This window comes from Myotis lucifugus, unplaced genomic scaffold, assembly GCF_000147115.1.
Source record: "Myotis lucifugus unplaced genomic scaffold, Myoluc2.0 scaffold_22, whole genome shotgun sequence".
In the NCBI taxonomy this organism is placed as follows: domain Eukaryota; kingdom Metazoa; phylum Chordata; class Mammalia; order Chiroptera; family Vespertilionidae; genus Myotis; species Myotis lucifugus.
In genome coordinates this window covers 7,516,941-7,529,762 of record NW_005871070.1, presented here as the reverse complement: position 1 = coordinate 7,529,762, position 12,822 = coordinate 7,516,941, and the positions used below count along the sequence as shown (strand labels likewise).

General features: G+C 39.2%; 2 protein-coding genes across 2 annotated transcripts in view; both read left to right on the top strand.

Moving 5' to 3' along the window:
• Positions 1-12,822, top strand: part of NUBPL (nucleotide binding protein like) — a gene marked incomplete at its 3' end in the record, with an annotated part of 206,430 nt that overhangs the window by 129,857 nt on the left and 63,751 nt on the right. The window lies entirely within an intron of this gene.
• The window catches only part of CCDC121 (coiled-coil domain containing 121), a 12,006-nt gene continuing 9,805 nt past the window's right edge, over positions 10,622-12,822 (top strand). Inside the window, 5 exon segments of the mRNA XM_023751466.1 lie at positions 10,622-10,799; positions 10,802-10,826; positions 10,889-10,959; positions 10,962-11,033; positions 11,036-11,425. Of these exon segments, the coding sequence (XP_023607234.1) occupies positions 10,622-10,799; positions 10,802-10,826; positions 10,889-10,959; positions 10,962-11,033; positions 11,036-11,425 (736 nt within the window).

The following is a 12,822-nucleotide window of genomic DNA, read 5'->3' as shown; positions in this document are numbered from 1 at the left end:
TTCATCGGCAAATATTAGCATCGAAGACACTGCCACAAGAGTTACAAGAAGTAATGAAAAGCGTCATAAGTTGTGTCAGTTTTGTAAAGGCGAGCACTTTAAACAGTCAACTGTTTTCGCAACTGTGCAACGAGTTGGATGCGCCGAACAATGCTCTGCTATTTCACACTGAAGTGAGATGGTTGCCGAGAGGAAAAATTTTAAAATGTGTTTTTGAGCTTCGTGATGAACTCAAAACTTTTTAATCAGAAAGCAAGACCACAGTTTGAAGCACTTTTCAGCGATAAAAGTGAACTGCAGAAAATAGCTTACTTGGTTGATATCTTTGCCATCTTGAATGAGTTAAATTTATCACTGCAAGGACCAAATGCAACATGCCTCTATTTGTCTGAAAAGATCTGATCGTTCCAAATGAAACTTCAGCTTTGCCAAAAAAAATTGGATGAAAATAAAATTTACATGTTGCCTACCTTATCTGCTTTCTTTGAGGAACATGACATTGAACCAGACAAAAGGATTACGATGATAATTTCTGTGAAAGAACACTTGCACATGCTTGCAGACGAAATTTCATCATACTTCCCAAATCTACCTGACACCCCATTTACACTTGCCAGAAGCCCATTCACAGTCAAAGTTGAAGATGTTCCTGAGATAGCACAAGAGGAGTTCATTGAACTTATTAACAACGATGCAGCGAGAACTGATTTCTCTACAATGCCAGTTACAAAATTCTGGATCAAGTGTTTGCAGTCATATCCTGTTCTGTCTGAGACTGTGTTGCGCCTTCTTCTTCCATTTCCAACAACATATCTTTGTGAAACAGGGTTTTCCAGCTTGTTGGTTATCAAGCCTAAATACAGAAGTAGACTTGTTGTGGAAGATGATCTTTGTTGTGCTCTTGCAAAGACTGCCCCAAGAATTTCTGATCTAGTGAGAAAGAAGCAATCTCAACCTTTGCACTGACGTTGGCTTTTTACGCATACTGTCGCAAAATGTAGCGATGTAGTTTATTGTTGCTATATTAAGACTGTTACCCATGCTACACCATGCTTCAAGACAAAATTTCATTTATTTGTAATTAGAAATATTTCACAATATATAATTACATATTGTTTTTGTGATTAATCACTATGCTTTACTTATGTTCAATTTGTAACAATGAAAATACATCCTGCATGTCAGATATTTACATTATGATTCATAACAGTAGCAAAATTACAGTTATGAAGTAGCAATGAAAATAATTTTATGGTTGGGGGTCACCACAACATGAGGAACTGTATTAAAGGGTTGCGGCATTAGGAAGGTTGAGAACCACTGTCCTATTCTCTCTGAAATAAGTAAAAACTTTTAAAAAATAGTACGTATTCATTTTGGTCACTTTTAATAATATTACAAAGGCTTACCTTTTTATAAATGATCTATAACACAGAAACTTACTTTTAAATGTATCTGTTTTATGTTTAATGGAACACAAAGATTAAAACAGCATATTATTTAAGCCACTCTTTTTTTCACATTAATGGAATCTTTTTGCATATACACACATATTTTTTAAATTAGTAATTGTTGTTATCTTAGAAACTTGGTTTTTGTATATTTTTCTTGTATTTGGCCATCTTAAGAGTGTTTTTTACTCCAATAGATTTTCAATAGAATTTCTAGGTAGGTGGTCCTTTTTTTTGGTAGTGTTTATACCTCTTAATTGTTTTACTTTTCTCATTGCATTGTCTAGCATCACCAGTTGAATTTTAAATAGGAATAGTGCTAGTAGGCATCCTTGTCTCATATATGATATGATGGCAGTGTTTCTTCTTTTTCACTATTAAGTATGATATTTGATGTACATTTCTATAGATCCTTTTAGTAAAATAAGGACATTTTCTTTTACTCCCAGCTTACAGATTGAATGATTTAGAACAAATAAAAGATTCTGTTTATATAATGTGCAGTCTAGGTAGTTTGGACCAACACTCCCGCTAAAGACAACTAAAGAAGCTGGATAAAATATGAAAAACAAATTCTTAGAAGCATCTGAGAGAAGAAGAGAACTCATAGAAATGAGCCCATTTTCTCCAAACTATTTTGTTGTAAGGATTTTTGTTTATCATAGCCTACCAGTTTTGAAGCTGAGTTCTGCTTTCAGGTGTCTCACAAGACTGAAGGGTTGGGTATAATCAAAACCTGGAGTCTTCCAAGAATTGTTTGCCCCTTACTCTGAGTTGGAAGCACAAAATAGTGAGCCCTCAGAGTAGGGGTGAACTGATTTAACTCAGCCCTCCTAAGAACTTGCAGCTCTGCTTCCCCTCATTTGCTAGATCAGGGGATTTTAAGTCCAGAACTTATATTAAGATGGTCTTGGGTTGATAGCTCTAAGAGAAGCAATAAAAGTTCACTGTGGAGGAGGATGCTGTCATCCAATGCATTAATTTATTTTTTCAAATACATTGCCCAGCACACAGGCAATACAACTGAAAAGAGAATTAGTGAACCAAAGCATAGAAGAAACATTCCACAGTGCAATGTGGAATGTTAAAAGTGGAAAGTGCAAACAAGAGGGTGAGAGACAGACATTCAATGCAAAGAACTAGAAATGAAGAAAGCCAGTTTGAATTCCTAATTCCATCCTCAACTTATATAATAAATTTGACTTAGACTCATTACATTTTGGGCCTCTGAGTTTTATCATCACTTCTGAAATGGATACTTTGTTAATGTTATTTTTTATTTATTTAACTTTGTCCATAGATTACTCAAGGTTTTTCTTATAATTTCTCCTTTTTACATTCAATCATATAATTAAAATATTTGCTAAGTAATATTTGCCAGACTCTAAGGTAGGTGCCAGGAATGGATACAAAGAACACTTTGTTCATGAGACACTCACAGACTGCCGTCAAATGTCAGCTTCTAACTGGACAGCTGAGACGGAATTTCTATACATGCCCTGTGCTCTGAAAGTCCATAGCCATATAGCACTGCGACATCTATTCACTCTTGCAGATGACTTTCAGGAATAACACTACTCCTTTTCCAGCCTTCCTCAGAAAAGAGCAACCCCAGAATTTATTCTGAATCTTACCCACAACTTAGTCAAATGTGTGAGCTGGAATGGAATTTAGAATTCAAACTGACTTCCAGTTCTAGTTCTTTGTGTTTAAAGGAAGTTGGACCCAGGTTCTAGTTCTGTTAATACTTATGCTGACTTCACTCTACTTCTCCCTCCTTCAGTTTTCTCAATTTCAAAAGTAGTTAGTTAGATTAGACTCTGGGCAACTCATTTTAACTATTCTATCTATATTTCAGATCTCAAAGCTTTACAGTCATGTGCTGCACACCGATGTTTCAGTCAATGATAGACTGCATATACAATGGTGGTTCCATAAGATAAGAATGGCACTGAATTTCCTATAAAAAATGGAAGAATATATGGTTCAGGAGGAATTGTTTTTCTTTGATGGGAGCAATATCTGTGGTGCTTGTCATAGATTCCCTGTCACAGCGCCTCAATTTTGACTGCACAGATTACATCCCATTCAGTCAGCCACTGCCCTGTTTCAGCACAGAGGAGCCTGTCCCCCAGTGCTGCATATTCAGAGGCCCCCGACCTAGCTGATGGTCTTCAGAGTACACTGCTGTACATTCTTTGCTGAGGACTAAGATCCTGTACAAGACACAGGTCCACAGGAGCTACCTTAAGTATTAAGAGTCACTGCCACTTTAGTAAAAGCTTTCTGTGCTAGTGTAGAGCCAGCTCCTCACTGTATTTGGAAATATTTTTAGTTTGTAATGATGTAGAGCATAGATAATTTTTATTCCATTCTTTCTTTCTTCTTTTTTTTTTTATCTTTAATTTCTTTATTGGTTAAGGTATTACAAATGTGTCCTCATCCCCCCATTAACCCCCAACTTTCCCCCACCCCACTCATGCTCTCATCCCCCTGTTGTCCGTGTCCATGGGTTTGGCTCATATGCATGCATACAAGTCCTTTAGTTGATCTCTTCCCCTTACCCCCACCCTCCCCTACTTTCCCTCTGGGGATTGATAGTCTGATCGCTGTTTCTCTGTCTTTGGATCTGTCCCTGTTCATCAGTCTCTGTTGTTCTCTATATTCCACAAATGAGTGAGATCATGTGGTATTTATCTTTCTCTGACTGGCTTATTTCACTTAGCATAATGCTCTCCAGTTCCATCCATGCTGTTGCAAATGGCAAGAGTTCCTTCTTTTTTACCTCAGCATAGTATTCAATTGTGTAGATGTACCACAGTTTTTTAATCCACTCATCTGCTGATGGGCATTTAGGCTGTTTCCAGATCTTAGCTATGGTGAATTGTGCTGCTATGAACATAGGGGTGCATATATCCTTTCTGATTGGTGTTTCTGGCTTCTTGGGTTATATTCCTAGAAGTGAGATCACTGGGTCGAATGGGAGTTACATTTTTAGTTTTTTGAGGAAACTCCATACTGTTCTCCACAGTGGCTGCACCAGTCTGCATTCCCACCAGCAGTGCACTAGGGTTCCTTTTTCTCCACATCCTCTCCAACACTTGTTGTTTGTTGATTTGTTGATGATAGCCATTCTGGTGGGTGTGAGATGATACCGCATTGTTGTTTTGATTTGCATCTCTCATATAATTAGTGACTTCGAGCATGTTTTCATATGTCTTTCGGCCTTCTGTATGTCCTCTTTCAAAAAGTGTCTATCTAGGTCCATTGCCCATTTTTTGATTGGATTGTTTATCTTCCTATTGTTAAGTTGCATGAGTTCCCTGTAAATGTTGGAGATTAAACCCTTGTAGGTGATATCATTGACAAATATGTTCTCCCATGCAGTGGGCCTTCTTGTTTTGTTGATAGTTACCTTTGCTGTGCGAAAACTTTTTATTTTGATGTAGTCCCATTTGTTTATTTTCTCTTTAGTTTCCATTGCCCTAGGAGCAGTATCAGAGAAGAAATTCTTTCGGCATATTTTTGCGATTTCACTGCCTGTGGATTCCTCTAGTATTTTTATGGTTTCCCGTCTTATGTTTAAGTCTTTTATCCATTTTGAGTTTATTTTTGTGTATGGTGTGAGTTGATGGTCTAGTTTCATCTTTTTGCATGTATCTGTCCAATTTTCCCAACACCATTTATTGAAGAGACTGTCTTGACTCTATTGTATGCTCTTGCCTCCTTTGTCGAATATTAACTGGGCATAGTGGTTTGGGTCGATTTCTGGGTTCTCTATTCTATTCCATTGATCTATATGTCTGTTCTTGTGCCAGTACCAAGCTGTTTTAAGAACAGTGGCTTTGTAATACAGCTTGATATCTGGTATTGAGATCCCACCTACTTTGTTCTTCTTTCTCAGGATTGCTGCAGCTATTCGAGGTCTTTTTTTATTCCAGATGAATTTTTGGAATGTTCGTTCTAGATCTGTGAAATATGCCGTTGGTAATTTAATGGGGATTGCATTGAATCTATAGATTGCTTTGGGTAGTATGGGCATTTTGATGATGTTGATTCTACCAATCCATGAACATGGTATGTTCTTCCATCTGTTTATGTCTTCCTCTATCTCTTTTTTTAGTGTCCTGTAGTTTTTCGCATATAAGTCTTTTACCTCCTTAGTTAAGTTTATTCCTAGGTATCTTAATTTTTTTGGTGTGATGGTAAATGGGATTGCTTTTTTAGTCTCACTTTCTGTAAGTTCACTATTGGTGTAAAGAAATGCCATAGATTTCTTGGCATTAATTTTGTATCCTGCACATTGCTGAATTCATTTATTAAGTCTAATAATTTTTTGATGGAGTCTTTAGGGTTCTCTATGTACAGTATCATGTCATCTGCAAATAAGGACAGTTTTACTTCTTCTTTTCCAATTTGGATGCCTTTTATTTCTTCTTCTTGTCTGATGGCAATGGCTAGTACTTCCAGTACTATGTTGAACAGGAGTGGTGAGAGGGGGCATCCCTGTCTTGTTCCTGTTCTTAGGGGAAATGGTTTTAGTTTTTGCCCATTGATTATGATGTTGGCTGTGGGTTTGTCATATATGGCTTTTATTATGTTGAGGTATGCTCCTTCTATTCCTACCTTGCTGAGAGTTTTTATCAAGAAAGGGTGTTGGATTTTGTCAAATGCTTTTTTCTGCATCAATTGATATGCCTATGTGGTTTTTATCTCTCAATTTGTTTATGTGATGTATTACGTTTATTGATTTGCAGATATTGTACCATCCTTGCATCCCTGGGATAAAACCTACTTGGTCATGGTGTATGTATGATCTTTCTGATGTACTGCTGGATCCGATTTGCTAGGATTTTGTTGAGGATTTTGGCATCTATGTTCATGAGGGATATTGGCCTGTAATTCTCTTTCATTGTGTTGTCTTTATCTGGTTTTTGTATTAGGGTGATGCTGGCTTCATAGAATGAGCTTGGAAGTGTTCCTTCCTCTTGAATTTTTTTGGAATAGTCTGAGGAGGATAGGTTTTAGTTAGTTCTTCCTTGTATGTTTGGTAAAACTCCCCTGTGGAGCCGTCTGGCCCCGGGCTTTTGTTTGCTGGAAGCTCTTTGATTACTGCTTCAATTTCTTCCATAGTTATTAGCCTATTGAGATTTTTAGATTCTTCCTGATTAAGTTCTGGAAGGTTGTATTTTTCTAGGAATATGTCCATTTCCTCCAGGTTGTCTAGTCTGTTGGAGTAGAGTTGTTCATAGTATTTTTTAACAATCCTTTGTATTTCTGTGGGGTCTGTTGTTATTTCTCCTCTTTCATTTCTGATTTTGTTTATTTGGGTCCTTTCTCTTTGTTTCTTAGTGAGCCTGGCTAGAGGTTCATCAATCTTGTTGATCCTTTCAAAGAACCAGCTCTTGGTTTTGTTGATCTTTTGTATTGTTTTTTTGGTCTCTATGTCATTTATCTCTGCTCTGATCTTTATTATTCCCTTCCTTCTGCTTACACTGGGCTTTTCTTGTTGCTCTCTTTCTAACTCTTTGAGTTGTAGGGTTAGGTGATTTATTCTCATTGTTTCTTGTTTTTTGCAGTAGGCTTGTAGAGCTATGAACTTCCCTCTCAAGACTGCTTTCGCTGTATCCCATAGGTTTTGGATTGTTGTGTTTTCATTGTCGTTTGTTGCCATGATGTTTTTTATTTCTTCTTTGATCTCTCTGGTAACCCAGTCATTGTTTAATAGCATGCTATTTAGTCTCCATGTGTTTGATTTTTTTGGATTGTTTTTTATTGTAGTTGATTTCCAGTTTTATGCCATTGTGATCTGAGAAGATGCTTGATATGATTTCTGTCTTCTTGAATTTGAAGAGACTTTGTCTGTGACCCAATATATGGTCTATTTTTGAAAATGACCCATGTGCACTTGAGAAGAATGTATATTCTGTGGCTTTGGGGTGAAATGTTCTGAAGATGTCAATTAATTCCATCTGATCTAGTGAGTCATTTAGGGTTGATTTTCTTTGCTGATTTTTTGTTTAGAGGATTTGTCCAATTTTGATAGTGGGGTGTTAAAGTCCCCTCCTATGATTGTATTGCTGTCAATCTCTCCCTTGATCTCCTCCAGAAGTTTTCCTATGTATTTGGGTGCTCCTATATTGGGTGCATATATGTTTACCAGAGTTATTTCTTCTTGTTGGATTGCTCCCTTTAGTATTATGAAGTGGCCTTCCTTATCTCGTTTTATGTCCTTCACTTTGAGATCTAATTTGTCAGATATAAGTATTGCTACCCCAGCTTTTTTTTCATTTCCATTCGCCTGAAAAACCTTTTTCCATCCCTTCACCATCAGTCTGTGTGCGTCTTTTTTTCTGAGGTGGGTTTCCTGTAGACAGCAGATATATGGGTCATGTTTTCTTATCCACTCAGTTACCCTATGTCTTTTGATTGGGGCATTTAATCCATTTACATTTAAAGTTATTATTGATAGATACTTGTTTGTCGCCATTTTTATTCTTTACCCCTGTGTTCCTTCTTTGTTTCCTATTTTTTTCTTTTTACAGCAGACCCTTTAGCATTTCTTGCATTGCTGGTTTGGTGGTAATAAACTCCCGTAGTCCTTTTTTGTCTGTGAAGCTTGTGATTTCACCCTCAATTTTGATTGATAGCCTTGCTGGGTACAGTATTCTTGGATTCAGACCCTTCCTTTGCATGACTTTGTATATTTCATTCCATTCCCTTCTTGCCTGATGTGTTTCTGTTGAGAAATCCGTCGCTAGTCTGATGGGGGATCCTTTGTAAGTAACTTTCTGTCTCTCTGGCCGCTTTTAAGATTCTTGCTTTGTCGTTGGTGTTTGCCAATTTAATTATAATGTGCCTTGGTGTCCGTCTTTTGGGGTTCATTTTGTTTGGGACTCTGTGAGCTTCTTGGATTTGTGTGTTTTTTCTTCCCTATATCAGGGAAGTTTTCTGTCATTTTTTCAAACAGGTTTTCTATTCCTTGCTCAGTTTCCTCTCCTTCTGGCACCCCTATTATGCAGATGTTGCTTTGTTTCGTGTTGTCCCAAAGTTCTCTTAGGCTCTCTTCCTGCTTTTTAATTTTTTTTTCTAGAAGCTGATCTGCTTGGGTATTTTTTCCTACCTTGTCTTCTAGCTCACTGATGCAGTCCTCTGCTTCTTCTAGTCTACTGTTGATGCTTTCTATTGAGTTCTTTATAGCAATGATGTCATTTTTCATTTCTTCTTGGTTCTTCTTCATTTCCTCTTGGTTCTTACACATATTGTTGAATTTGTCTTCCATTCTTTTCATCTACCTTATGACCATTTCTCTGAATTCTTTCAGAGAAATGGTAGCTTGCCTCCATTGCCTCCATTTCCTTTACTTCCTTTTCTGGAGATGGCTGTTTTTCTTTCATATGCGGGCTGTTTCTTTGTCTCCCCATGATCTCTCTTCTCCAGGTGTTTGGTTATGTAGTTCTCTCTCGGCACTGCATGGTCTGGTCAGCGCTTCAGGCTGCCCCTCTGGGCTCAGTCTTTCGTAATTATGGCATCCAGATCTCAAATCCCCCAGCGCCAACAGTCCTGCGGATCTCCTTTCCCCCGTCAGAGGCTGTGCCTGTCCCAAGGGACGTGGCTGGGTGCCGTGCGGTTTCCCTCTGACCCTCTGGGCTCAGAGATATGGCAAACTTTCCTGCCCAGAACCCTGGTTTTTACCTTTCCAGGGGAACTCTGCCCTTCCCGGCTGCAAACTGTCTCACCAGCTGAGTCTGCTTCGCCAATTCGGGGTAGATATTATTCGTTTCAGCTGCTCATTCTATTTGCTCCGGGACAAGCCTTGGGACACGTATGCCTATTCCGCCGCCATCTTGTCTCATCCTTATTCTATTATTTCCGTGCCAAAGAGAACCCTTTGTGTCAGATAGAGTCCATGGAACAAAACACAAATCTTCAATTTCTATACCCTCTTCCATGCTAAATACCCTCCTTTAAAAAGACGAATACCACAAAGTTCCTTAGTCTGAACACTGCTCCAAATGTAATAGCTAAAACCTCATTGCCATGACAGTCCTCTGTGTTGTACTTCCTTTTGGAGTCAGATCCAAAAATACATCATTGAGATTGATGTCAAGGAGCTTACTGCCTATGTTTTTCTCTAAGTGTTTTATGGTTTCAGGTTTTATATTCATGTCCTTAATTTGTTTTGAGTTAATTTTTGTGTGTGGTGTAAGATAGTGCTCCAATTTCATTCTTTTGCCTGTAGCTTTTCTGTTTTCCCTACGCCATTTATTGAATAAACTGTCCTTTCTCCATTGTATGTTCTTGCCGTCTTTATTGTAAGTTAACTATATAAGTATGGGTTTATTTCTAGGCTCTCTATTCTGTTTTAGTGATCTATGCATCTGTTTTTTTATGCCAATAACATGCTATTTTGATCACTATAGTGTTGTAGTATAGTTTGAAATCAGGGAACGTGATATCTCCAGTTTTGTACTTTTTTCTCAAGACTGACTTGGCTTTTCATGGTGTACTGTGGTTTCACTCAAATTTTAGAATTATCTGTTCTAGTTCCGTGAAAGTTGTCATTGGAATTAGAATTTTGGTAGGGATTGTATTGAATCTGTATATTGCTTTAGGTAGTATGAACATTTTAACAATGTTAATTCTTCTAATCCATGAATACAGAATATCTATTGTCTTCAGTTTCTTTCATCAATATTCATAGTTTTCAGTTACAGACATTTCACTTCCTTGATTATAATTATTTCTAAGTGTTTTATTTTTTAATGCTATTGTAAATGAAATGTTTCTTGTAAATCAAATGTTTCTTGATTTTTTTCAATAGTTTGTTGCTCATGTATAATATGCAACTGATTTTTCTATATTGATTTTGTGTTCTGCAACTTTACTTGGATTTGTTTATTAGTTCTAACACTTTTTTGGTGGAGTCTTAGGGTTTCTTTGTATAATGTCATGTCAACTGCAGACAGACAATTTTACTTCTTCCTTTTTCAATTGGATGCCTTTTTTGAATTGGATGCCTTTTATTTCGTTTTCTTGTCTAATTGCTTTGACTAGGGCTTTCAGTACTATGTTGAATAAAAGTGGGGAGATAGGCACCCTGTCTTCATCCAGGTAATAAAGGAAAAGCTTTCAGCTTTTGACCATTAAGTTTGAAGCCAACAGAGGCAATGATGTTGGAAGTGATGAAGCTGAACAAGCAAATAAAAGAAACTCAAATCCAGTAAAAACTGCTAATGGAGGAAACCAGGCAGCTAGTCACTGAAAAGTTATTTGTCCAGGCTGAAAATAAATTCTCTCTGGAACACCTCACCAATGAAATTGAAGAGTATAGAAAGCAACTTGAGAAACTTGGGACAACTACTTACAAAAATAGTGGCTTCTGCAATAAAGACTCTCTTATATGCCACCCCCCCCCCCAAAAAAAAAAAAATTAGTGGAGAGATTGAATGAAGGAGACTAGAACTAGCCTCTTAATATGAGAAATAAACTTGAAAGCTTAAAACAGAGTCCTGGAATAGATACAATGCAGTTTGAAGCAACAGTTGCAGGTAATGAGGGACCTTTTGCTATTAAAGGAGAATAGGAGAGAGAAATGCAGACATTACAGTAGGAGCTAAACCAATCTCAAGCTGAGACAGCTGCAAAAGGATAGGCAATCAAGGCCCAGTTCCCCCAGGAAAAAGCATTATTGAAGAAACAACTGAGTGAGCCAGTTGGGAAGGAGAGAAAGGAACTTAAAAGGAAGGCCCAGGCCTTGGAGGTGGCAGCAAAGAAGCGTACTTCTGAATTCTCCCACAGCTTCTGCAGAGAGAATAGCCATCACAGAAGGAATAACTGCAGCAGTCTAGGCAACGCCATGAGTTGCAGGCTGCTCAAAGCCTGTCAAAAAAAATCAGAAGCAGTCCTGGCCAGTGTGGCTCAGTTGGCTGCAGCATTGTCACTTACACTGAAAGATCACAGTTCCTATTCTGGTCAGGGCACATACCTGGGTTTCCAGTTTGGTTCCTGGTTGGGGTGCATACGAAAGGCAACCAATCAATGTTTCTCTCCCTCTCCCCTCTTTCCCTCTCTCTCTCCCTGTCTTCCTCTCTCTCTTCTTTTCCCCCTCTCTCCCTCCCCCTCCCTCTCCCTCTCCCTCTTCCTCTTTCTCTAAAATCAATAAGCATATCCTCAGGTGAGGATTTAAAAAAAATTCAGAAGGAGCAGATATAGCAGGAACAGTGATACATAGAGTGCTTAGTTCTAGAGAGGCAACCACTATAACAGGGTGCTCCAAAGACTACAAGAACCCCTTCCCTAGGCACCAAATCAAGGGTTAATCCACAGCAATTCCCAGAATATCACTAATTAAATAAGGACTGGAACAAGTATTCTTAGGAGCTGCATAAACCCATATGGTTAGGAAGGCTTTTGGATCTCATTGCTATGGTAAAATATACATCATGAAGTGTTAGTGTGAAGGATTAGGTGCTTTTTCCCAGCCATACTGCTAGATATTTGTGTGACTAGCTTCCCTTATTTAGGTTTTTCTTTTTTTTTTTTTTTTTTTTAATAATAATTTTTATTTCTTAAAGTATTACAAATAGTATTACATATGTCTTCTTTTTTCCCCCCCCTTGACATTCCCCCGACCCCTACCCCCCGCCCCCCCCGCCCCGTGTCTTGTGTCCATTGGTTAATCTTATATGCATGCATATAAGTCCTTCAGTTGGTCTCTTAATCCCCCCCCCAACCCTCCCCAGGCTTCCCACTGTAGTTTAACATTCTGTTCAATGTTGCTCTGCTTCTGTATCTACCCCTGTTCATCAGTCCATACTGGTCCCCTTTATTTGTCCCAACCTCACTGGAGTAGTCTCAACCTCACCAGGGCCGTCTGAGCCTCACCAAGGCCGTTTCAACCTCACCGGGGCCGTCCCTACCTCACGGGGGCCGTTTCAACCTCACCGGGGTCGTCCCTACCACACCGGGGCCGTTTTGATCTGACCGGGGTTGTCCCTACCAGACCGGGGTCGTCCCTACCTCATGGGGGCCGTTTCAACCTCACCGGGGCCGTCCCGACTTCACCAGGGCCGTTTCAACCTCACCGGGGTCGTCCCTACCACACCGGAGCTGTTTCAACCTGACCGGGGTTGTCCCTACCACACCGGGGCCGTTTCAACCTGACCGGGGTTGTCCCTACCACACCGGGGCCGTTTTGACCTGACTGGGGTCGTCCCTACCTCACGGGGGCCGTTTCAACCTCACCGGGGTCGTCCCTACCACACCGGAGCTGTTTCAACCTGACTGGGGTTGTCCCTACCTCACGGGGGCTGTTTCAACCTCACCGAGGGTCGTCCCTACCACACCGGGGCCGTTTCGACCTGACCAG